This window comes from Bubalus kerabau, chromosome 5 (genome assembly GCF_029407905.1).
Source record: "Bubalus kerabau isolate K-KA32 ecotype Philippines breed swamp buffalo chromosome 5, PCC_UOA_SB_1v2, whole genome shotgun sequence".
Classification (NCBI taxonomy): domain Eukaryota; kingdom Metazoa; phylum Chordata; class Mammalia; order Artiodactyla; family Bovidae; genus Bubalus; species Bubalus kerabau.
This window is the reverse complement of record NC_073628.1, coordinates 120,724,310-120,750,550: the sequence shown is the minus strand read 5'-3', so window position 1 is coordinate 120,750,550 and position 26,241 is coordinate 120,724,310. Positions and strand designations below refer to the sequence as shown.

At 38.7% G+C, this 26,241-nt stretch overlaps 1 protein-coding gene across 4 annotated transcripts in view; it reads left to right on the top strand.

The window, feature by feature from the left end:
• The first annotated feature begins 4,342 nt into the window (after positions 1–4,342).
• EDEM3 (ER degradation enhancing alpha-mannosidase like protein 3) overlaps positions 4,343–26,241 on the top strand; it is a 73,517-nt gene continuing 51,618 nt past the window's right edge. For 3 of the 4 annotated variants that reach the window (XM_055582924.1, XM_055582923.1, XM_055582921.1), the window contains exons 1-2: positions 4,343–4,716; positions 12,219–12,264. In XM_055582924.1, the coding sequence (XP_055438899.1) occupies positions 4,556–4,716; positions 12,219–12,264 (207 nt within the window). In that variant the 5' untranslated portion in view covers positions 4,343–4,555. The remainder of the gene's footprint in view (positions 4,717–12,218; positions 12,265–26,241) is intronic. The other variant, XM_055582922.1, reaches the window with a different exon arrangement.

Here is a 26,241-nt window from a genome sequence, read left to right as displayed (position 1 = left end):
TTCACCAAGTAACGTTTCCATGAAGTACTCTTTGTAGGGCCCTCAGAGTCCCAGTTGTAAATGTAGAATAAGTACTGTATGTATTTAATGTCTGCAAGATTGGGTTCTCAGGAAGAGAAATGCTCTGCAAATTCCACACATTCTCCAACAATAGGAAAAGTGATTTGAAGAATGACAAAATCACCACTCCCAAATTCTACACTACAGTTTTAGGAGAAATTAGATCTGTCGTACTCAAGAATTCAAGCCATTTAGAGGCAACTGCTGCCGTAGGTCAGTCTCACACAGCTGGTCGCAGCCTCCTGGGATAAGTTCTGAGCCATCATATTAAAGTGGAGGCTTTCCTTTATGTTTGTGACTCCATATGATTCCAACCAGGGCTCCAACCCCTCCCTACTTTCTGATTCATCCACGCAAGCAAGTAAAAACACCAGGTGAGCATACATATTTACATAAGCTTCAAGGCTGCGCAAACAAACTCTCACCTGGGTAAAGGGCAGTATATAAATGGCTCTTCTTACCCTTTTTAATGGGCTTTACACATCTAAAATCTCTTCCTTAGTCTTTTAAAAGTCCTTATCCCTGTTCTCTTCCCATCAGTGTTTTTCCTTCTGTACAACACACCAAGGTCTCTCTCATTTAACTCTTGGTGGTGGTGGTTTAGTAGCTAAGTTGTGTCTTACTCCTGCAACCCCCGGACTGTAGCCTGCTAGGCTCCTCTGTCATGGAATTCTCCAGGAAAGAATACTGGAGTGGGTTGCCATTTCCTTCTCCAAGGGATCTTCCCAACCCAGGAATCGAACCCTGGTCTCCTGCATTGCAGGCAAATTCTTTACCGACTGAGCTATAAGGGAAGCCCTATTTAACTCACATCCTTTTTATTACTAAGTGTATAAGTTCTAAAATAATGTGTGTAGGTTTTGAAATAATGAATGTCAAAGTTTCCTTGTGTTCACAAATTGCCAATTAGCTAAGAATTTCTATTATTTCTAGTAAGGGGTTAAAATGGGTTCTTTTTTTGTGAATATATTTTTCTTTTACTTCCATGGGCTCCACTTTAGATCTGTTAGGTTACATTGCTTTTCAGGCTGCACCTTCTATCCTTATGGGTTTTGCAGAGATTAGAGAAAAATGGACTCAACAACTGGCTAGAAATGGAATTTCAGTAAGGGATAAAAAGTTGCTTACTATTTAGAAAGTCAACAAAGATATGTTCTATATTCTCATTATACACTTTTAAAATGCAGTGTTAGCTTAAAAACAAGTAAGCCAAGGGGAAAAAACAAACAGAAAACGCTACACATTAAAACCAGTACTTCTCCTTCCTGAGGACACTGTTTCTCAGTGATCAGTCAGTTCAGTCACTCAGTCGTGTCTGACTATTTGTGACCCCATGGACTGCAGCATGCCAGGCTTCCCTGTCTATCACCAACTCCTGGAGCTTGCTAGACTCATGTCCATGGAGTCGGTGAAGCCATCCAACCATCTCATCCTCTGTTGTCCCCTTCTTCTCCTGCCTTCAATCTTTCCCAGCATCAGGGTCTTTTCCAATGAGTCCGTTCTCAGTGACAATTACTAGTCAATTTTGATTTCTTATAAATGCTTGGAACATCAGGAAGGCAAAGAAAACCAAGTTACTTCCAATAATTCACTACAAATAACTGACCTGACCACATTTCAATATAACTGAAGGTCACTGACTATTTTTCCATTTCCTTTGTTCTAGTTTTCAAATTCTGAATGATTAGTCTTGACCTTTAGCTTGCCATGTTCTCTGTGTCAGAGCCAAGAACAATTCCCAGGTATTTACTCAGCTAACTTCATCACTAAAGCTGCCAAAGAGGATCCAGGATGGAACTAATATAGGGGTTGCAGGTCTGTACAAAGGATAAAATTAAATATTGCACAGAAATGACCTCATGTGTTTTCACAGCCTCCACGTAAGTAGGTAAATATTGTATTATTACCACTTGATAGATACGGAAACTAAAGGGTAAGGAAACAAATAAAGACATCCGACATTTACTGAGAACCTATGACAGGAGAGGCAGTGTTGAGTTCTGGAACATACACATGAATAAGCTGAAGTCAACACCCTCCAGGTAGTCACAATCTAGTGGACATGGCTGACTGTGAAAAAACAACAATAGTACAGACACAGAATACAATGGGAGGATGACGTCTGATGGCTGGAAGGTTTTGGAAGGATTTTGTGGTGATCAAATCTGAGCTGAGACTTAATGGTTAGGCAGTATTCTACAGACAAAGATGGTGGGACGGCAGAAGGGCCAGTTAAGATCAAAGGCATAGAAAGGATATAACATGAGACTCTGTCAATTATCTCATAGGACTTGAGTGCAAGGCAGGGGCAGAAGGGAGATAATGTGTTCAGAGGGTTTGTAGATATTCTTGAATGCCAACTCTGGTAGCAACGTAGAGAAAAGTTAGTGTGGCAAGGAAATAATTTAGGCCGCCACTGTGATGGTTCAGGAAAGAAGTTCAGGAGGCTTGAACTGAGCAGAAGTAGCACTATAAAGAAAGGCAGTGATAGCAGAAGTAGACTCTATATAATTAGCAAGTGACTGGACATAGATTGCGGAGGACGATGAGTTGAAGATGATTCTGACAGATTAATTTGAATCACTGAACACATTACATTTGAGCTTACCCTTGGACTAGACAGAAGGGGATTTCTATTAGGGAGGTCTAGAGATCAGAATGGGCTTCCCTGGTGGCTCAGATGGTAAAGAATCTGCCTGCAACGTGGGAGACCTGGGTTTGATCCCTGGGTTGGGAAGATCCCCTGGAGGAGGACATGGCAACCCACTCCAATATTCTTGCCTGAAGGATCCCCATGGACAGAGGAGCCTGAGGGCTATAGTCCATGGGTTCGCAACGAGTCAGACACGACTGACTAAACACACACACACAGATCAGGAGAGCTACTGAGTCACAAATCAACCACAGCGATATGATGGCTGAATCCACAAGAGGGCAAGAAATCACCAAGGAATAGAGTACAAAAAGAAAACTGACAAGAGTTGTATAGAATACAAAATAGAGTACAAAAAGAAAACCTTAAGATGCAGGAAACACCTGCATTTTAAGACAGAGATGGACAGTGAAAGAAGAGTCATGGGTGTCACCTAAACAGATGGTCTGAGAGGGAAGCAGATGATGCAAGGGATAAAAATCAAGGACGAAGGGCTGAGCTGCTGAGGGGAGGACTAAATGATTTCCTGTGGTCACACAGGTCATGCCCTCCCTCCTAAGCTCCGCACCTACCTACTGAATTATCACACAAGAAAAACAATGTGGTTTTTCAAGAGGAACTTATCTTCTCATTTTGCCAATGGTTAACCTGGGACTTGGTCATCAAAATAAATTGCAAGTTCTAGTCTTCATTAAACTTTCTTCGCAGCTCACACTAGTTTCCTGACGTTGAGCTTTTCGGATGATTATTATTAATCAAGTACCAGGCCTCCCGTGCCCTCCTTCACACTGGTTACACGTTAGAGCTTTCGAGTCACAGAGATTGCTTGGTATCTAACTCAGCAGCGTGGCGAGGCTTGTAACCTAATTTCTCCGACCTCGGTTTCCTGGGGGCGGTGGTACTTACCTATTCAAGTTGAGAAGAGTGCGTGAGAGAATGCAAGTAAAAACTCTCAGCACTTTGCCGTCAAAGGCTCAGTTCATTTTTGCTGTTACAGTATTGAAATTTCCCTGAAGAAGAGGCCTGGTCTCCTGCATTGCAGGCAGATTCTTGACCATCTGAGCCACCAGGGAAGCCCCCAAAGAGACTATTCCCTAAGGCAGGCGTGCAGCACTGATCTGAGGCCGTGTGAGCCTCATTCCTGCCAGACCGCAGCGAAACGTATTCGCAGGAAGATGAATAAAGAGCTGACGGGTTTTCCCGTGGACTCTGCAGACCACGGAGGGGGCCGCTGGCTGCCGGGCGCCCGGGCAAGCGGGATCGCAGCACCCACTCCAGCCCCTTGAAGAACCACACGTCGCAGGGTGCAGCGCGCCCACCCAGGGTGGCAATTTGGCCCGGGTGGGGTCGGACTGCGAGAGAGCCGGGGAGGAAGCGGTGCACACTGGGACCGGTAGTTTTCGGGTCTCAAGTGCACCGGTCGGAGGACGGCCGAGCGGAGAGGTCCCTCCCCAGTCCCGCCTTTTGTCCACGTCTCACTTCTGCCGACTAACGTTCTCTCCTGTCCCCGGGAGCCAGCCCTTCTCCGATCCAGTCCCCATTGGTCCTGAGGCGCAGCGTGCCCGGGCTCTACCCGGAAGTAGCGTTTGGGAAGGCGGTTTCCTAGACTACGACACCGGAAAGCTGGGGGAGGCGCTCCGGGCTGCTGAGGGCTGAGGGCGGTGGCAGCGCTGGCGCTGGGGACTGGCTTGGTGGCTTCGGGAAACTGCTCGGCGACGGCGGCCGTTCGCGTCCCTCCGCATCCCGCCCTCAGCACGGCTCGCAGCCCCTTCGCCACTGGCGTCCGGCAATGTGTCCCACCGGCAGGGCGTAGCAGCTGCGCGTGCGCGGAACCGCGGGGCCATGAGCGAAGCCGGCGGCGGCCGGGGCTCTGGGTCCTCGGTCCCCCAGCGAGCGCCATGGAGCCTGGTGGCGGCGACGGCCGCGCTGTGCCTGGTGTCGGCCACGTCCGTGTGGACGGCGGGGGCCGCGCCCATGAGTCGCGAGGAGAAGCAGAAGCTTGGGTAAGGGTGCCTGACAGCCTGGGGGTGGGTTTCCTCGTGAGGCTGACCACGGGCGAGGGTGCCTGTCATTGCGACCCGGGCGCGCAGTGGCCTCTCCTGTCGCGACTGGGGACGGCTCTTTCCTCGAGAGGACCCTGGCGGTGTGGACAGGGTGCGGGAAGACGGGGGCCCGCGAGGCGACCTCGGGGGGCTGTCTCGGGGGTGTCGCCCGGGCTGTCTGTGACCTGTGTAGGCTCCTCAAGACCAGCCGCGGTGTGTCAACGCAGCTGCCATGTCAGTGGCCCGGGAAGGGGGCTCCGGCCGGGGTCCCTGCGCGCGAGATTTCTGCGGGCGCTCTTCATTCAGAGACGTGGTTAGATTTCTCGCAGCAGGGAGCTCCCAGGTGGGAAAAATGCGGCTGATCTCCTCAGTTAAGGAAATCATGTTTACACCTGTTACGGACTAGGGGGCGTTCATTGGAACTTGAACTTTACGCATTTTACCATTTCCTTTGCAGTGTTTCTTGCGCTGCATCTTCATAGTAGAACAATATTGGATGGTAGTGGTTCGTAGCCCAGATTAAGTATACCTATTCACTTTACTCAAAGTAGTTTTATCAGTCTTGAAAGGCATAAAATCATCAAGCTATATGTATAGCATTTCATTTAGAGTCAGTATTCCTAATATAGGCCAGGTCCCACAGATGAATAAAGGAAAAGCCAAGAACCGGTAGAAAATGGGCAAAGGGCATGAAGAGTTAACTCACACAAGAGGAAATGCAAATGCTTCATAAACATGAAGCTATTCAACCTCATAAATGTGAGAGATGCAGATTAAAACAATGAAATAGCTGTTTTTGGGTCATCAGGTTAGTAAATACAAAGCAGAGTGCATGAGTAGAGTACTGCCTGGATAGCTGAGCGGTGAGAAAAAACTTGGTGGGAGTGTAAATTGCTGTACTTTACTTACAGTCTCCTGAAATGTAAATTGTTTGCATCCGCTGATTCATTAATCCCATCTCAGAGAATCTATCCTACAGAAATAAAAGCACTATTAAAGTAGAGATAGGTGTACAGGGATGTGCATTTTGAAATAGCAGAGCTGTCCCTCGGAACGTTCATGTTATGGAATAAAACTCAGTCCTCAGAGGAGTTAGGCCATCAGAAGGCTGCCCAGAATATATTTTTAAGACAAAAAAGGTGTAAGTTATAGAATAATATCTGTGGTACCATCCCTCCCTTTTTTTTTAAAAGAATAAATTGTCTAAGCTCAGAAAAACATGGAAAGATGATTACCTCCTGGAGTTATGATGGAGATGACGTGAAACCATCAGGATTTGTTTTAGATACAGACTTCCACTGTACTGAAATTGTTGCTCAGTCTTGCATTAGTTTTTAAATAAAATAGCAGGAAAAGACACTTGTTGGAAAAAAAGTATCAGCTATCCAAACAGAATTGACTAATAAACTCTAATAAGGGTCTTAAATTTTCTCTTTATAGATTTAATGTAACACTGATAACTGCTTAACTGAATACTCAGTGTTTAGTGCCAGGCACTTTACATATACTGTCTCTGTAATCCTGTTTTTTAATGAGGTGAATGCAATCCCCATATTGCAGATGAGGAAATTGAAACTCAAGGTTGATGTGTTCAAAGTGACAGAGCTAAGTAAATGGTGGAGCCAGTATTCAAACCAAAGTGCTCCCAAGTGCCTCAGAGCCTGTGCTCCCTGCACTTGGCTGTAGTTAGTTCTGTAAGACTTGGAAAGAGATGCTTCAAGTCTGTTAAGGAGAGCAAGTATTTTTATTTGACTGCCACTCCCTCCCCCCCCCTTTTTTAAAATTTCTGTTCTTTTATTTATTTATTTTGTCACACTGCACAACATGGGGGATCTTAGTTTCTAGACCAGGGATGGAACTTGCGCCCCTTACAGTGGAGGTGTAACCACTGGAGCGCCAGGGAAATCCCTTCCCTTTTTTATTAAAAATTTTTGTTAAGAAAAGTCATTTGAATAACTTATTTTTGACGAAGACAAATTTTTAACTAGAGCGGTCCAACCAAATTGGCTTGAGATTTCAGCTCAGATTTTGAGATCATTTATGAAAGTGGTTACAATTATTTAGGCTTGTTAATTTAGATTGCCTTACTTTAGGATAAGAGTATAAAAGAGTCTATAGCTACAAACCATAAATACACATTGCTTGACCGTTTTCTCCTTTGGGAGTTTTCAGGAGACTGAACTTTGATTTGTTAGATTTACCGGTACAGTTTTTTTCAGAAATCCAAATAATGATTTATGGTAAAAAGCAGAAAATGCCCCATCCCTTACCCTCCCCCTAGACTAAACTGATGATAAGAACTAAAATGGTTAGGAATAGTAAGAAATTGCTTGGTTACTTGCAGTTTATAGTTTTTGGAATCATTTAGCTGGATATATGTAATCTTATACTTCATGGAATTCATTTATTGTTTTTGTGTTTTAAATGTTGCAGCAGTTGTTAATGTTTTTACTTTAAAAATGAAGTGTAAAACAGTTCAATGTCTGTAGTGTATTGGCAAGCAATGTAACTTTAGAAAAAGCTGACTTACAGAAATTATTTACAGTGAAGAAAGAGTGGACCTGATTTCCAATACATTTTTATTCAGTTGTTAACGATACAAAACGCAACAGAAAACTGTTTTTCTGTATAATATAGTAGTTATTCTACCATGCTTTATTTAAATATGATTGTTAGGATTTATGTGTAATTAAGAAAGTGAGAGAGCTCAACTGGATAGTACATACCTCCGGTTTGAAGTATGATTGGTGAAATTTGGTGATCATGGGATGGTCATGTGCTTCATAAATGTAAGAATTGGGAAATAATGTGTCATTTGCAAACATGATTTATTCATCATCTTGAAGCTTGAGGGCAAAGTTGGGTTAACAAGTTAATGCTAATGTTATCTGTAATATATATGTCTAGGCACTACTATTACCAGTTACAGGAATTTATCTTAACAGTAATTTTTTATTAATTCTATTTCAGGGGAAGGAAAAAGGAATTTCCATATTCCATTTATTGATATCAGTGCTTAAAGGGAAAACTTAGCTCTTTTTTTTGTTCTGTTTATTAGCTAATTTGAGAGTTCTTTGTCACCTACAATATAATATAAAAATGTCTAGAAGGATTCTTTGAGATACTCCATAATTTTCTGAGATAACTTGATCCATTTTCTATCATACATATAAACATGTAAAGAATTAGTGTTTTAGCAAAGTGGCTTATCACCTTGTTTTCCCTGAGCTACCAGGGAAGCCCCTTTTAATGATTAGGTGTTTTTAAATAATCATTATTTATAAAAAGTTGGTAGGACTTAGCTTGTTCAGTTCACAAGGTTGAGTGTACTTGATTCTGCTGATTATTATAGCAGATCCTGGAAATTAGTCCTTTTGTGTCTGCTAGCTTTACTGTTACCAGTATTTCATCATCCATGATTACAGCTTTTAAAATGACAATTGCAATACAACAGGAGGTAAAATAAAAATAGATCCAGCCATTTTCTTTAAGACTCTTAATTCTTGACATTAGTGATTGAAACTTTGGGAATAATAGTAAGAATTAATATAAGACTGTTATTGATAAAATGTTTTTCTTTTGATAATTATCAGGAGACTTGGCCTTGCCTCGCCCTGACATTGACTTTTGTAGTTTTTCCTATAAGCCTCACTCCCCCAAATTTAAGAGTGTTTAATTGACTGATTTCTTGGTCTCAGTCTTGCAGAGTTTGACTTAGTAAGTCTGATGTTTGTTTTAATTGCTAAGTCCTGTGCAGTTGCACAGGACCCCACGGACTGTAGCCTGGTAGGCTCCTCTGTCCAGGGGATTTCCCAGGCAAGAATACTGGAGTGAGTTGCCATTTCCTTCTCTAAGAGATCCTCCCTACCCAGGGATGGAACCTGCATCTCCAGTATTGGCAGATGGATTCCTTGCCATTGAGCCACTTCAGTATAAAAAAATGGAGACCTTGTTACTTATCTGATGCTTTCATGGATTATTTTGGGTAATCCCTAAAGCGTCTGTCTACAATGCGGGAGACCCAGGTTCGATCTCTGGGTTGGGAAGATCTCCTGCAGAAGGAAATGGCAATCCACTCCAGGATTATTGCCTGGAAAATCCCATGGACAGAGGAGCCTGGTAGGCTACAGTCCATGTGGTCACAAAGAGTCGGACACGACTGAGCGACTTCACTTCACTTCAGCTGAAGTAGATGCATTAGTCTCATTTTCTAGTTGATCAGACTGAGGATTTTAGAGCTAGGATGTGCCCCGAGGACACAGGCTCTACTTATTCTGGGTAAGAGCTCTAGGTAGAAATGGAGCCTGGCTATAGGGATTAGATCTGATAGAGTGCCTGAAGAACTATGGGGAGGTTCCTAACATTGTACAGGAGGCAGTGATCAAAACCATCCCGAGGAAAAGAAATGCAAAGGCAAAAATGGTTATCTGAGGAGGCCTTACAAATAGCTGAGAAAAGAAGAGAAGGGAAAGGCAAAGAGAAAAGGAGAGATATACCCATCTGAATGCAGAGTTCCAAATAATAGTAGGGAGAGATAAGAAAACCTTCCTAAGTAAACAGTGCAGAGAAACAGAGGAAAACAATAGAATGGGAGAGACTGGAGATCTCTTCAAGAAAATTAGAGATACCAAGGGAACATTTCATGCAAAGATAGACACAATAAAGGGCAGAAACAGTATGGACCTAACAGGAGCAGAAGCTATTAAGAAGAGGTGGCAAGAATACACAGAAGAAGAAGAAAAAAGAAAAGAATATGAAGAACTATGCAAAAAAGATCTTAATGACCCAGATAACCACAATGGTGTGATCACTCACCTAGAGCCAGACTTTTTGGAGTACGAAGTCAAGTGGGCCTTAGGAAGCATCACTATGAACAAAGCTAGTGCAGGTAATGGAATTCCTCCTGAGCTCTTTCAAATCCTAAAAGATGATGCTGTGAAAGTGCTGCACTCAATATGCCAGCAAGTTTGGAAATCAGCAGTGGCCACAGGACTGAAAAAGGTCAGTTTTCATTCTAGTCCCAACAAAGGGCGAAGCCAAAGAATGTTCAAGCTACTGCCCAATTACACTCACTTCATATACTAGCAAAGTAATGTCCAAAATTCTCCAAGCTAGACTTCAACAGTATGTGAATCGAAAACTCCCAGATGTTCAAGCTGGATTTAGAAAAGGCAGAGGACCACAGATCAAATTGCCAACATCCCGTTGGATCATAGAAAAAGCAAGAGAATTCCAGAAAAAATCTTATTTCCGTTTCATTGATTACGCTAAAACCTTTGACTGTGTGGATCACAACAAGCTGTGGAAAATTCTTCAAGAGATGGGAATACCAGATCACCTTACCTGCCTTCTGAGAAATCTATATACAGGTCAAGAAGCAACAGTTAGAACTGGACATGCAACAATGGACTTGTTTCCATATTCCAAATTGGGAAAGGAATACGTCAAGGCTGTATATTGTCACCCTGCTTATTTAACTTTTATGCAGAGTACATCATGGGAAATGCTGGGTTGGATGGAGCACAGGTTGGAATGAAGAATGCTGGGAGAAATATCAAATACCTCAGATATGCAGGTGATACCACCCTTATTGCAGAAAAGGAAGAGGAACTAAAGAGCCTCTTGATGAAGATGAAAGAGGAAAGTAGAAAAGCTGGCTTAAATCTCAACATTCAGAAAACAAAGATCATGGCATGCGGTCCCATCACTTTATGGCAAATAGATGGGGAAACAATGGAAACAGTGACAGACTCTATTTTGTTGGGCTCCAAAATCACTGCAGATGGTAACTGTAGCCATGAAATTAGAAGATGCTTTCTCCTTGGAAGAAAAGTTATGACCAATCTAGACAGTGTATTAAAAAGCAGAGACATACTTTGCCAACAAAGGTCTGTCTAGTCAAGGCTATGGTTTCTCCAGTAGTCATGTATGGATGTGAGAATTGGACTGTAAAGAAGGCTGAGCGCCGAAGAATTGATGCTTTTGAACTGTGGTGTTGGGGAAGACTCTCCAGAGTCCCTTGGACTGCAAGGAGATCCAACCAGTCCATCCTAAAGGAAATCATTCCTGAATATTCATTGGAAGGACTGATCCTGAAGCTGAAGGACCAATACTTGGGCCACCTGATGCAAAGAACTGACTCATTGGAAAAGACCCTGATGCTGGGAAAGATTGAAGGCAGGAAGAGAAGGGGACAGACAGAGGATGAGATGGTTGGATAGTATCACTGACTCAATGGACTTGATTTTGAGCAAATTCTGGGAGATGGTGAAGGACAGGGAAGCCTGGCATGCTGCAGTCCATGGGGTTGCAGAGTTGGACACGACCAAGTGACTGAACAAAGACACAGGGAGTTGACTCCTGGCCTTGCCATTTTCAGTCAAGGCAGGATGACCTTGTCTAAGTTACTTAACTTCTTGGTTTCTCATATTCCACATCTAAAATATAGTAATACCATTACATAAGGGTTGTTGTAATAATCAAATGAGTATATGGAAAGTGTGTAAAATAGTGACCAGCATATATTAAATATTATAAAGTAAATATCATTATTGCTTCTCCAGTATTTGACAATGCTGTGGTCTGTCCTGCTATATGTCAATGAAACCATGAGTTTCTGAGCAGTTCTGTCATGCTCTGAGAGCCAAAACTGCTAGTGCATTTTCTGCTTATTAGGGAGCAGTCACATAATTAACCAGGTCATGAATGACAAAGGCAAAATCTGGTGTGGATATCAGAAATCTCCACTTTAAACAGTCATTTTGGAATTTTGAGAAACAGAGTAAGCCAAATACACAGATTTCTTTTTGAGGATTAGTTTTCTTACTTCAGGAATGAATATTGTTTATTGATTTTTGACAGTTTTTTAAAGGAGCAAAAGGTACACAGTAGAATCATAAAATATAGCTTTTGGAAATGTGACCAACATATTAACAAATATGTGTTAAACTAGACATTAGTGATCTTATTTAATTTAAGGGGAAAGGCAGAGGCTTGACAGAGTATTGTCATTTTATAGTAATACACATTCCCACCTCTTTTTTTTTGGTCAAATGTTTAGTATAAGCAATAAATGTTAATAATTATTTCTTTGGGGGCTTTTTATTGTTTTCCCCTTTTGAGACATTTATATTAAATAATTTTGTTAAGAGGTAATTGTTTTTCATCATCAGATTTTCTTCTCTCTGCATGGCATGCATCCTTCAAACAATTTTCTTAGGAAAGAGTGTAAGATGAATTTTATATGAATTTCTGGAATAGTGAAAGGTTGGCTTAGCTCTGTGTGATTCATGAAAGCTTGTCTGCTAACACTGGTCTATTTCCTGACTCTGTTTATATTCCTTCCTAACTAAATATTTCTTTTGTTTTTTGTTGGTATATGTTTATGAAGAAGCATTAACTTTTTGAAAGACATTAAGTAGAATATATTTAACTTTTTCCCATTTCTGCTCTTTTAAAATTAGGAATCAAGTACTGGAAATGTTTGATCATGCTTATGGTAACTATATGGTAAGTAGAAAGCTTATCTTTATATACCATTTATGTGAGCTGATTATTATGTGAGCGCAGTCAACTGGGAATTTTATAACTTGAATTAATAAATTTAATTTTCGTTAAAAATTCATTTTTAAAGGACGTTTTTAAAAATAGTGTCAACATAGGGTAACAGGGTATTCCTGATAGTGGTTCTTAGAGAACCAATATATTGAATAGGTAAGAATAAATTTAATTAGATTATGAAACTGTATTTAAGTAGTTTCCTTTGATGCTATCAATGGTGTGTATTAAATAGTTTGCATAGTTAGATATGGTAAATATAAACATGAGTAAGATGTTATCTTTGCCTTAAGGGAAATGCTTCTCTTAACTAAACAAAAAAGTATTTACAGAATTACTGTATTCACTTTATGATGAAAACCATTGCTTTCAGAGAGTCAGACTGTCATCTAGTTTCTGTCCAAATGATATCCTCACAGTGGGCCTTGATTTGAATATATTTTGCTTTCTAGATATGCTGGTCCATATTATTTTAAAATGCCTTAGTGCTCACTTGAGTGAAATAACAAGTTTAGTTTTGCAAAGCAAAACATGTTCTGGAGACCTGTTGCACAATAGTGAATATACTTAATGTTGCTAAACTCACGCTTAAAAACGGTAAAGTTTATGTTCCATGATTTCTACCACAATTAAAAATTTAATTTTAATTAAATAGTATAGGACTAGGAGGTAGGGAAGGGCATTTGTAACTGCCCCCCCCAACCTCAGTGACCTCTTGCCCCCCCCCAATAAAATGATCTTAAAATGAAAAAAAAAAAGAATCATAATAATTTTTAAAAGATAACTAGCCAGCAAATTTTAGAGTTCTAAAGACAGTTTTACAAGTAAATTTGTGTAATTTTGATGAGCTTAATCAGATTATTCTGAGAATTACTTCTTATGAAGTAATTGTTATGTCAGCATATCTTCTATGATTAAGGCCTGTAAATGTAGTTGGGGAAAGTTTGGCAAAGAACTAAGTTTAATTGATTCTGCTGTGTTTTTCAACTGATTCTGAATCCATTTTTCTGTTACCCAAATATCTTCATATGTCTACATTATCTTTATGAACATGTAAGTACATACGCTTTTATACATTAAAAAAATTTTTTAAGCTTGTCTTATATTTGATAATTCTTATTCCCTTCTATATTGTACATCTTTTAAGAGTACATACCGAGTTCTTAAATGTTTTTAGGATATAATGGTGATGAAGTTCTGGGTGTTTTTAACCATGTTAAAAACACAGTTTTGAATTCATTTCTCAAGACTCGGACATTCCCATAACATTTCTTTCAAAATCATTTATCCTTGGTTAATTCAGTTTGGGCAAAGCATAATTTTCTCTAAGCTAATAGTTTTAGGGTGGCCAAGTGGATCTAGGTTACATCTTCAAACCTAAGCCATGTCATAAATGCATACTTTTAGTTCCAAAGTTGAATAAGATGTTATACAGCTGGATTAGTTCAGTACATCTCACTGTGAATAGGGTCTTCTTTTGTGAAGCACAGTATCTTTAATATTTTGTTCCTTATTAGGTAAACAGCTGAAAGTTATATCAGTACATTTTTTCCTAACGTAGAAATGAATTTCTGACAGAGCAGCTACCAATGGCAGCCCTCAGAAGACTTCGTGATCCAGTTCTTATTTATGGACCCTAACTGGCTAACTTTTATTATAGTCATCTGCCTGCAAGATCTAAAGGAGAGGGATTTCAGTTCCAAAGACCAGAAACTCTTGGAATTAACACCCCCCACCCTCCATTTTTCCAGTGGAGTCACACCCATCTGCAGCCCACTGCAATATGTTTTTTAAAATGTTCAAGTATTTTACGACATGAGTGACTCTTGTAGTGTACTTGTGCTGTGCTCAAACTGTGTGAGGTTTGTAACCCAAGATTTAGTCTAGAATTCACACTTCCCCTTTTCAAGTTCTCAGCTAACATGAAACGGTTCTAAAATGTTAAACAGAGACCAGGTACCTTGTACTTGTTATATGAAGTTGCAATCTTTTTCTAGTTCCTATACTCAGAAACACTATAAGCTTGTTATAGAGTAAAAGTATATATAGATTTTGGAGTTAGATGGGTTTACGACATGAGTGACTCTTGTAGTGTACTTGTGCTGTGCTCAAACTGTGTGAGGTTTGTAACCCAAGATTTAGTCTAGAATTCACACTTCCCCTTTTCAAGTTCTCAGCTAACATGAAACGGTTCTAAAATGTTAAACAGAGACCAGGTACCTTGTACTTGTTATATGAAGTTGCAATTTTTTTCTAGTTCCTATACTCAGAAACACTATAAGCTTGTTATAGAGTAAAAGTATATATAGATTTTGGAGTTAGATGGGTTTGAGTTCAAATCCTATGTCAGTTATTTAGCTTGGACCTTAAACAGATCATTTAACTCCCTTGAGCAGTGTCTTCCTATGAAAAATGGGGATGAGTACAAAGGATTATTGTAGAGTATAAGATTTTTGAGATCACAGGGCCATTTTCTTTACTTTTTAATAAATTCATCTTCTATATGTCTTATATTTAACTAGCATCATGAAAAAATGAAGTGAAAATGTTAGTTGCTTAGTTGTGTCTGACTCTTTGTGACTCCATGGACTGTAGTGTGCCAGCCTCCTCTGTCGGTGGAATTCTCCAGGCAGGAATACTTGAGTGGGTAGCCATTCTCTTCTCTAAAGATCTTCCCGACCCAGGGATCAAACTCAGGTCTGTTGCATTGCAGGCAGAGCTACCAGGGAAGCCCAGCTAGCATCATACCTGGTACATGAATGGTTTTTTTGGTTTTTTGTTCTTAAAAGCACTGACTTGAATTCTTATGAAGGTATAATCAAATGATTTTTTTTTGCATTTGATTATTGTGATATATCTTTACCTTTTAAAATCAGAAATTGTTTAATAAATTTTATTAAAAGTATAAAGTGAAGTAAAAGTGAAGTCGCTTAGTCATGTCTGACTCTTTGCGACCCCATGGACTACCATGCCTATCTGAGCCTACCACGCTCCTCCGTCCATGGGATTTTCCAGGCAAGAGTACTGGAGTGGGGTGCCATTGTCTTCTCCAAGGAAGTACGTTAATGGTAAATTTGGGAATGTACAACTGTTTGCTGTAGTCAGTTGCCTTCTGTGCTAAAATGGCTTTTAAATAAATGTTGAAAACTTTTCATTTCTTACTAGACTTAAAAAATATTACTCTCCAGTCTAGTACACAATTACAGCAATTCTTTTAACTTTCTTGGTTCTGGGAAAACAATATTATTTTCCAAAGACAAGCAGAATAATATTAAAAGCAAAAACTCTGGAAATGGAGCAGGACACCCTGCGGTAGCTCTGCTGCCTACCAGCTGGATTACAATGGGAAAGTCGCCTCATCTCCCTGAACCTGTTTCTTCATCTCTCTCAAATGGTTTGCCGGCCTCACAATGTTTTAAAGATTAAGCAAGTTAATATAATTAAAGTACTTGGAATTTGTGTCCAGCAGATAGGAAGCACTACGTGTTTACTGCTACCAGCTACTGCCGGTATCATGACAGCTGATAGCAATTCATTGTCTACCTGAGACTGAAATGGCCCTCCTAAAATTTATCGAGGCTTTAACTCAGAACTCCTTCCCTAGATGGTGCACAGAACTTTCTTCACACACACTCATTCTTTCCTGTTCGAGGCAACTGTCTTTGAACTTTGTTTTTCTTTATGATTCCCCAGGTCCTAGTAATGTTATTTTTCAATAACAATGCCCTGCCATTGTTAGGTAGATTACTAAATCTTTGTGTTACATCCAAGACTTTTCTGGTGTTACATCCAAGACTTTTCTGATTTTATCAATTGGTAGCTCAGCTGGTAAAGAATCCGTCTGCAACGCAGAAGTCCCTGGTTCGATTTCCTGACTCGGAAAGATCCCTTGGAGAAGGGATAGGCTACCTACTCCAGTATTCTTGGACTTTCCTGGTGGCTCAGATGGTAAAGAATCGACAATGCAGGAGACCTGGGTTTGATCCCTGGGTTGAGAAGATCCTGTGGAGGAGGGCATGGCAACCCACTCCAGTATTCTTGCCTTGAGAATCCCATGGACAGAGAGGAGCCTGGCGGGCTACAGTCCATAAAGTCACAAAGAGACACGACTCAAGAGGCTTAGAACACATGCATTTTATCAACTAAGCATATTATTTGGGGCTATCTCAGCATCATAAGGAGCTTCCCTGGTGGCTCAGATAGTAAAGAATCTGCCTGCAATGCAGGAGACCTGGGTTCAATCCCTGGGTTGGGAAGATTCCCTGGAGAAGGAAATGACTACCCACTCCAGTATTCTTGCCTTGAGAATTCCATGGCCAGAGAAGCCTGGTGGGCTGCAGTCCATGGGGTCACAAAGAATAGGACACAACTGAGCAACTAAGCACGCAATAGCATAAATACTAACAATTATAACGAATGTACTTGACAGATCTCTAGCCTCAATCAAACTGCAGTTTATCCCTAGTGAATTGCATAGATGACTTCCTTTTTTCCCCAAATAAAATGAAATTAGATGTGTTTTTTGGCAGTTCTTGTGTGACCTTATTTAACCTTAGACCACAGCCACTTTAGGGCTTCTATTAGCTTGTTTTTAGTATTTGCGCTGAGGCCAGTCTGCAGACTAAATTAGATGACAAAATACATGTATTTAGGCCACCAAATACAGAACTGTTTTGGATCTGAGCTCCCTGATCTGATGATCTCTGTCTTCTAATTTTTTCCTGTTGACTATAGACAACTCATTTATCAACTATTATAAACAGAAACTACCTTGGTAGAGACCTAAACATTATAAATAAATTCTGAAAGAGTTGGTAAGCACAGTAGCACAGTTTCCTTTAGCTAGGAGCATCATACCTATTCACTTTTACGCTTGCTTTCGTGAGTGCACGGGCTTCCCTCATGGCTCAGACGGTAGAGCATCTGCCCGCAATGCGGGAGACCCAGGTTCAGTCCCTAAGTCAGGAAGATCTTCTGGAGAAGGAAATGGCATCCCACTCCAATACTCTTGACTGGAAAATCCCATGGGTGGAGGAGCCTGGTAGGCTACAGTCTATGGGATTGCGAAGAGACAGACACAATTGAGTGGCTTCACTGTACTTCATATTCGTGAGTGCACAGTTCAAAGAAAAATCAGTATTTATCATTTAAACAAAAGGAGCTGTTTTAAAATGTAACTTCTTATGAATTTTCAGATTTGTGTAAGCTTTCTTAGAAATATTTTTTCCTGATTTTTAAAAAAAACATTTTTCATTGTGGTTAAAATATACATAAAATTTTACCATTTAAACTCTTTTTAAGTGTATGGCATTAATTATGTTCACATTGTTCTGCAAATATCACCATCCATCTTCAGAACTTTTCCATATTTTAATTTGAAACTGTACCAGTGTTTCTTTTTGATAGTTTCTTAAAAAGAGTAATTCTATAAATAAGTTTACAAGTGGTATTAATGGTCAGGAGGAGGGCAGATACAAATACATGTGTATGTGCAATTTTTGTGTGTAAACGATTATAGGACTACCTTTTATTAATCATTGTTCCTTGGCCTCTACTTTTAGAACATTCTAAAACAACTGCCAAAGTGACTTAAATTCTGTAGTGTCTTCTCGTTGGTTTTTTTGTTTGTTTCTTAAATCATACCGTAATACTCTGTGTAGGATTTTGACTCAATAGAACCACATCTTCCTATGTATTTAGGTAGAATTTACAGAGAAAAGAATTTCCGATTTCAAATGCATGGTTCTGTGTTGTACAGTTGAACACAGTTATTTAACTGGCACCACATTTATGATACAGAACATTTCCATCTCCCCCCAGAAGCTTTCTCATGCTCCTATGCAATCAGTTCCTTTTCTCCACCTCTGACCTCTAGCAACCATTGTGATCTGGTCTTTGTCACTAGTTTTCCCTTTTCTAGGACTTCATATTAGTGGCCTCTTAGAATATGTATGTAGTATTTTGGTTCACATTCTTCCCTGTAGTGTGATGCTTTTGAGATTTGTCCATGTTGTTGGAGATATTATAGTTCCTACTTATTGCTCAGTAGTATTTGTTGATTTGGCAAAACACCATTCACCAGTTGATAAATATTTAGAATGATTATAGTCTTTGGCTCTTATTAAAAGACTGCTGTGAATTTGAGAATGCAGATTTTTATGTGGACATTCATTTACATACTTAGGAATGGGATTGCTGGGTCCTATGGGAAGGGTAAATTTAATTTTTTACAAGAAACTGCCAGACTTTTCTAAAGTGGCTGTAACATATTGCATTCCTTATGAGCAATTTAAGAGTTTTAGTTACTCTGCATCTTCTCCAACACTTGGTATTTTCAGTCTTTTTAATTTTAGCTATTCTAGTGGGTGTGTAGTGGTATTTTGTTGTGATTTTAGTTTTATTTTTCCTGATGACTAATGATGTTGAAAATCTTTCCATATGTTTAGTGTATCTTTTTTTGGTGAAACATCTGTTCAAATCTCTTGCTATTTTAAAATCAGGTCATTTGTCCTGTTATAACTGAGTCATAAGAGATATATTATTTTCTGGATATTAGTCCTTTATCATATGTATGTTTTACAGATATTTTCTTCCCGTCTGTACTTTGCCTTTTAATTTTCTTAATGTCTTTTGAAGTATAAATGTTTTAACTTGTGACCAAGTCCAATTTATTCTTTTTCTTTTATGACTTATGCCTTTTATACCCTACCTAAAAAAATATTTGCCTAGCCCAGAGTCACAAAGATTTTCCTGTTTTCTTCTAGGTGTTTTAATGATTTTAGCTTTTTCAGTGAGATCTACTACTCATTCTGAGTTAATGTTTGTATATATGGTGTGAGGTAAAGCTTTGTTTATATTTTTTTCTTTGTGGATATCCCATTATTCTAGCACTGTTTGTTGAAAAGAGTATCCTTCTCCCCCAGAATTACTTTGGCACCTTTGTAAAATCAGTTAACTTTATATGCTTGGGTGTATTTCTAAACTCTGTATCTTTTTTCCCACTGATCTAAATATCTATTAGTCCATCTGTATCAGTCTTGAATTAAGTGATATTAAGTCCTGAAATCAGGCAGTATAAGTCTTTCAGCTTTGTTCTTTTTCAAAATTGTTTTGAATATTTTACATATTCATGTAAATTTTGGAATCATATTGTCAATTTCTAAAAAAAAAAAAAAATAGCCTATGGAGATACTGATTGGGATTATGTTGAAATCTATACATCAGTTTGGAGAGTTTGACTTCTTAATAGAATCAAGTCTTTCAATCCCTAAATATAGTGTCTGTGTACATTTATTTAGTTCTTAATGTTAGCAGTGTTTTGTTCTTTGCAGTGTACAGGTCTTGCACATCTCTTGTTAAATTTATTCATAAGTATTTCATATTTTTAATGCTCTTGTAAATTATGGTCTTTCAAATTTTAATTCCCAGTTGTCCATTGATTTCATACAGAAATACAACTTTTTTCTGATAATTTGAGATCCTTGCTAAATTCACATATGATTTCTAGTAGCTTTTTTGGTAGATTCCGTAAGGGTTCCTACATGGTCATGTGATCTGCAAAAAAAGATTTTTCCTTCTTCCTCCAGACTATTTTGTTTTTTCTTAGAGCAGTAGCTAGGACTTCTTGTATGATGTTTAAAAGAAGTGTGAGATCCTTGTCTTACTCCTAATCTTGTGACAAAAGCAGTTAGCCTTTCCGTGTTAAGTATGATATTAGCTGTGGGTTTTTCATAGATGCTCTGTATTCAGATCCTTTCTATTTCTAGCTTGCTGAGAATTTTCATCATCACAGGTTATTTATTAAATTTTGTCAAATACTTTTTCTGCATTATTGATAATAATCTTGCTAAAAATATCTGTTGGTAGCAGGACTCTATTTCATTACAACATTATTATTTATTATCATTTATTCCATGTAATATTATTTCTTAAGTTCAGTTTATTTTATCATTGATCAAACCAAATTGATTAACATACATTGAAGAATTTGGAAACTTTTGTTCTTATTTTGAGTACAGACTTCTAAAGCTTGCCAGCATTCTACTCTGTGCTTAATTTAAAATCTTATCAAATAACTGCAGTTTTGTTACTTATTTCTCCTCAGTGCTGAGAAACATTTCATAAAATATAGTACTCAAAGGACCATATGTTCAGGGTAGAAGTATTAATAATTTAATAGTTTAGATAAATGGAATCCTAAACACCTGAAACATGGCTAAGTGAGTATAAGTAGTGAACAAAGGGGAAAAGGAATATTTGATTTTGGGTGAAAAGAGAACTGAAAAATTATGTAAGTTCAGTCAGTACTAGCATATGCTATCTATATATAATAGAGGGTTTATTAGATATCATTTAGTTTTTGTTTTAGGAAGGAATATCTTACCTGCCTCAAGAAGGGAGGTGAGGTGTTTAACAATAAGGATCTGGAATAAAACATTTAAAATGTATATAATTTTATGGGGAATTAAATAGATTTGGTGTCTTCAGTAGCTCACTATTACAAATAAACAGTACTTTTGTCGTCTTATTTTAGTAAAGTCTCTTCCCTTTGGCTAGTTTTTGGAATTGGCTTTACTGAAAAGTCAGTTTGGATGCTGCTTTGAGTGTTTTTTTTTTTTTAATTATGTATTTATTTATGGCTGTGCTGGGTCTTTGTTGCTGCGCAGGCTGTCTCTAGTTGCAGTGAGTGGGGCTGCTCTCCATTTGAGTCTGAGGGCTTCTCTCTGGTGGCTTCTCTCGTTGCAGAGCACAGGCTCTAGGGCACGGGCTCCGTAGTTGCAGCACGTGGGCTTAGAGGTTGTGGCGCACAAGCTGAGTTGTCCTGAGGCATGTGGAACCTTCCCAGACCAGGGATCGAATCCGTGTTCCCTGCGTTGGCAGGCGCGTTCTCAACCACTCGACCAGCAGAAAAGTCCTGATTCGAGTGTTTTAAAATTTTATATGTTTGTTTATTTTTTCGCTGCACTGGGTCTTTGTTACTACCCAGGCTTTTCTCTAGCTGTGAAGAGCAGGGGCTACACTCTAGTTGTAGTGCTCGGGCTTCTCGTTGTGGTGGCTTCTCTTGTTGTGGAGCACAGGCTCTAGGGCTCGCAGGCTTCAGTAGTTGGGATTTCGGGGCTCTAGCTCGATACTTGTGGCCTACAGGCTGAGTTGCTCCATAGGATGTGGGATCTTTCCCAGATCAGGGATTGAACCCATGCCTCCTACAATGACAGGTGGATTCTTTACCACTGAGCCACAAAGGAAGTCCCTGATTGGAGTGTTTTGAAGCAGTTGTATCAAAATGCTAGTAAATTTAGAATTTGATGTGGAGAGTCTACTGTGTTTTATGTTTTTGCTCTTGCTTTTAGCTAAGCACATGTTCTATCAATACTTAATTAATATAGGACTTTCATCACCTGAGTTTTATTTTTAGTGATAATTTTTAAAGGTTTTTTTTTTTTTTTTTTTCCTGGCTGTTAGTCATAGCAGTATGAAAATTCTTATACTTTGTTCTGGCAATACATTGAAGAGAAAGAATTACTGTAACCTCAGTTAGCCAAATTTGCCATGTGTGCATTGCTGTGAAATTATGCAAATCAACTGTAGTTTGCTTTATGATTCCCTGGTGGCTCAGGCAGTAAAGAATCTGCCTGCAATTGGGGAGACCTGGGTTTGATCCCTGGGTTGGGAAGATCCCCTGGAGGAGGGCATAGCGACCCATTCCAGTGTTCTTGCCTGGAGAATCCTGTGGACAGAGGAGCCTGGCAGGGTTGCAAAGAGTTGGACATGACTGAGTGACTAAGCGCACACACACATGCATTGCTCTGAAATTATGCAAACCAACTGTAGTTTGCTTTGTGGTTAACCAAAAGAAAAGGTTGTGGTTTTGTTTCTGTCCTTAATGTTGAAACCGGGGGACATAAAGTATTTTTACACCTGGTTCAAAGCTCTCTTATTTGATTATTCTGGTTTTCAGTTACTAATAATATTTTTCTTACCTGGATAAGCTTAGGGTTTGAGTTTCATATTTAATTTCAGATAAAGGTGATTGTGCATGTGTTTTGCAAAACCCTAAAAATAGTATTGTTAAGCTTTCTAAGCAGCCATTTAAAAAGAGCTCTTTACAATCAAATTAACATTTGAATGATCTCTTATGTAGTATCTTTCAAAATACATAAGCAAGTTTTAAAAAATGTTACTTGAGTTACTTCTAAGTGTTTTTTATATGTGTTAAATATAAAACTGTAAAGCATTAAAAATATTGTGCATTTTGGTAAATCATGGTTCTGTTGGAATTAAAAAGTAATTAGGAACTTGACATCTCAAAGCCACATGCAAAAGTAATTAGGAATTTTACTAAAATATATATATATAATATTAAAATTATAAAATATTGAATTCAGAATTTGGTAGCTGCATATGGATTCTAATTATATCAAAGCATTTGTTACCTGGAATCCTTTCCTCAGGAAATAAATCATTGTAGATCACCGAAGTTTTTAAAATAACCTGAAGGATTGCAGGCTGCAAGTCTTTTTGTATTTAGTCTAATTTTTTTGTTTTGGTCTTTGCTTTTGTGTGACCATCTGTGTAGTGTTCCTGACCTCTTTTTTTTTTTTTTTTTTTGCTGCAAACATGGTAATGAGTTTGAAATCTAGATAATTAAGTGAGAGGCAGGAGGATACAGCTGGACATTGGGGGTCAGGAATACTTTTGCTGAATTTTTAGAATTAAGACTCATATGGGCATACAGGTATAGGAGGAACATGTCATATTCAAGGTACAAAGGATCAGAGTAGTCTTAGAAACTTTGCCATGGTGATATTTCATGAATGCAAGAAGAGTAGAATAGTATTTTCAAACTTCTAAAGGAGAGAAAATATGTTTCAGGCATTTTATAATCATTTGGATTGTTCTTCAAGTGTAAGGCAAGAGCCAGCTTAACCCAGAAATAACAGTACTGATGATGCTATTTTAAAGTAAACAAAAATAACTTACCTGAGGACAAAGTTCAGGCACCCAAGAGATAAAAACTTTAGGAATGGAGGCTCCAAAAAAAGTGGTGTGCACTGACTCCAGTTAAGTAGAATTCTAATGCTAGCAACTGGGGAAATTATGATTCCAGACCAGACTATAAATGTTATAAACCTTTAAAAAAAATCTTTGTCAAAGCATTTGAAATTTTCTTTCTGATAATTATAAATTTACAGAGAAATTTTTGAAATAGCTAAAACTAATATTTAGTGTACCGTTATTCAAAATATTAGAGACTTTGGAATTGAAGTATTATTTCTTTGTAAAAACCTCACTAAGAGAAGTTAGAACAGGACTCGCCTTGCTTGCCGCCGCCTTGTTGTATGACTTAAGGTACAACATAAATCTCTGCTGTACCTGGTGTGGTAGATACAGAAATTTCAAAATTTGGGCCCACTTCAAAAATTTTATCCTTTTTCCTCTGTGTCATGAAACTTCTGCAGGCATTATTATGTCACAACCACTTTTTTCGTCTGTGTGGATAATTTGGCCTTTACTGAATTCCTCTGGCTGCATGTCTAGATACTGCTTCAGTGACAGCAGTATCAACGTTCCTTGGTAGCTGTTTCTTCTGTAATATCTTTTATGTTCAATGTGAATCTCACTTTCAGTGTTTCCACTTTTCATTTCTTTGTGAGCTTTCGTCCTCATTGGTTAATTTCCTCTTTTGATTATCTATTTTTATAAACTGTTAAACTGTCATGTAGGATTATCACTAGGTGACAAGGAGACATATAACTTCATGCTTGCTGTCTGAACTAAAAAATACACAGTGATCAATCACTAGTTCCACTTCAAAAGAAGTTATGTGATTGATCACTGATCACAAGAAGCATCTGGTATTTATGTAGCGATCTGTGGATTGAAGAACTGGCACTTCAGTTTGCATTCTGTGCAATTATTTAAAAATACAATGGTACCTGGAATTTGAACCATGTTGCTGAAAATTTAAATTGTGAATCTCAATTTGTGTGTGTATAGTGAAAACATGTAAAGTGAAAACTTTATAAAAATATAATCAATAAAAATCCCAAGTTAGGGAAAAGGGTGAGTATATTAATCCTGTTATCCTTGTCAGGTATTATTATTATTATTATTATTGTCAGGTAAGTATTATCTAAAATTGAAACAGTGATTCTCACTTCTAAATGTTTCTTATAGTCACATTTTATTAGTTTTGGGGGACTCTTTTAGGGACAGTCCCCTGGTTAAAGAGATTATAAAGTTTATCAAGCTTTTCTTGTTTGTCTCCTTTTCTAAGATGTGCAGCCAAGTAATTGGCGATTTCTGGTCCAATTTCATTGAAGCAACTGTTCAACTTAAAGAACCTACTACATTGGCTATAGCCATGTATGGAGGGCCAACAACATCAACTCTCTGACACTTTGGGTGTTAACATATTTCCCTTTAAAGCCTGTCTATTCCTAATGCCCATGTTGTGGTCAATGCAGCTTCATCTTCTCACTCCACTATTCAGTTTGGTATTGGAAAGTTTCTTATTTTCAAGCTTCAGTTCAGTTCAGTCGCTCAGTCGTGTCTGACTCTTTGCGACCACATGGACTACAGCATACCAGGCCTCCCTGTCCATCACCAACTCCCAGAGTTCACTCAGACTCACGTCCTTCGAGTTGGTGATGCCATCCAGCCATCTCATCCTCTGTCATCCCCTTCTCCTCCTGCCCCCAATCCCTCCCAGCATTAGGGTTTTTTCCAGCGAGTCAACTCTTCTCATGAGGTGGCCAAAGTATTGGAGTTTCAGCTTTAGCATCAGTCCTTCCAGTAAACACCAGGACTGTTCTCTTTTAGGATGGACTGGTTGGATCTCCTTGCAGTCCAAGGGACTCTCAAGAGTCTTCTCCAACACCACAGTTCAAAAACATCAATTCTTCAGGGCTCAGCTTCCTTCACAGTCCAACTCTCACATCCAGACACGACCACTGGGAAAACCATAGCCTTGACTAGACGGACCTTTGTTGGCAAAGTCCTGTCTCTGCTTTTTAATATGCTATCTAGGTTAGCTATGTATTAAAAAAAAATTATACAACATTTCACTGTGTAGTAGACAAGAGGGAGGATTCTTGTGTGTGCTTCATTATAATTTAGACTAGACATACGCTGTCATGGTTGCTCATCCAAAAAATCTACTCAATAGTATGCCAAGCTATAAAATGCCTATTAGTTGAGTCATTGTGTTGTATACCCGAAACTAACATAATTTTGTACATCAACCTATTTCAATAAAAAGTACCTATTAATAAGGATTAAGAAATATATGCGACCTGTGGTGGAAACTGAATTCATAAAAGAAGATTTGAACTGGTATATTGATACAGTAGTCCTAGATAGGAAGATTCAGTTGGTAAAAAATATCAATTCTCCACAATTTAGACTCTTTCAATTAAAATTTCAATGGAATTTTAAGGAAATTTTAAAATTATCCAGAAGAGTAAACTTGAAAAACTCATTAAGAAAATTTAGAACAAAATAACTGGGGGGAGTGAATTGCTTAACCAAGTAGCAAGGTGTGTTGCAAAGACTGATTAAGACAATGGTTTTGAAGCAGGAAGTAGGTTTGTAAAACAAATAGGTCTGTAGGGCAATAGGAGTAGGAACTAGGTCTGTAGAACAAAGTAGAGGCTATGAAAATGTGTGTTAATGTAGACACTTTATAAGCTATATTTCAAGCAGTTAGGGAAAGGATGAATTGTTTAAAAAGTGATATTTAGGAAATCGGCTATTTGGGGGAGGAAATACAAGTACATTCCCACTTCACATTATAAGCAAAATTAGATTCCAGATGGAGTAATTATCTAGACGTATAAAAAATAAAATCATAAGTGTGCTGTTTTCAGAGACCCAAGATGGCCTTGTTAACCGTGCCCCAAATTTAGAAACCATGAAGAAACTAATAGA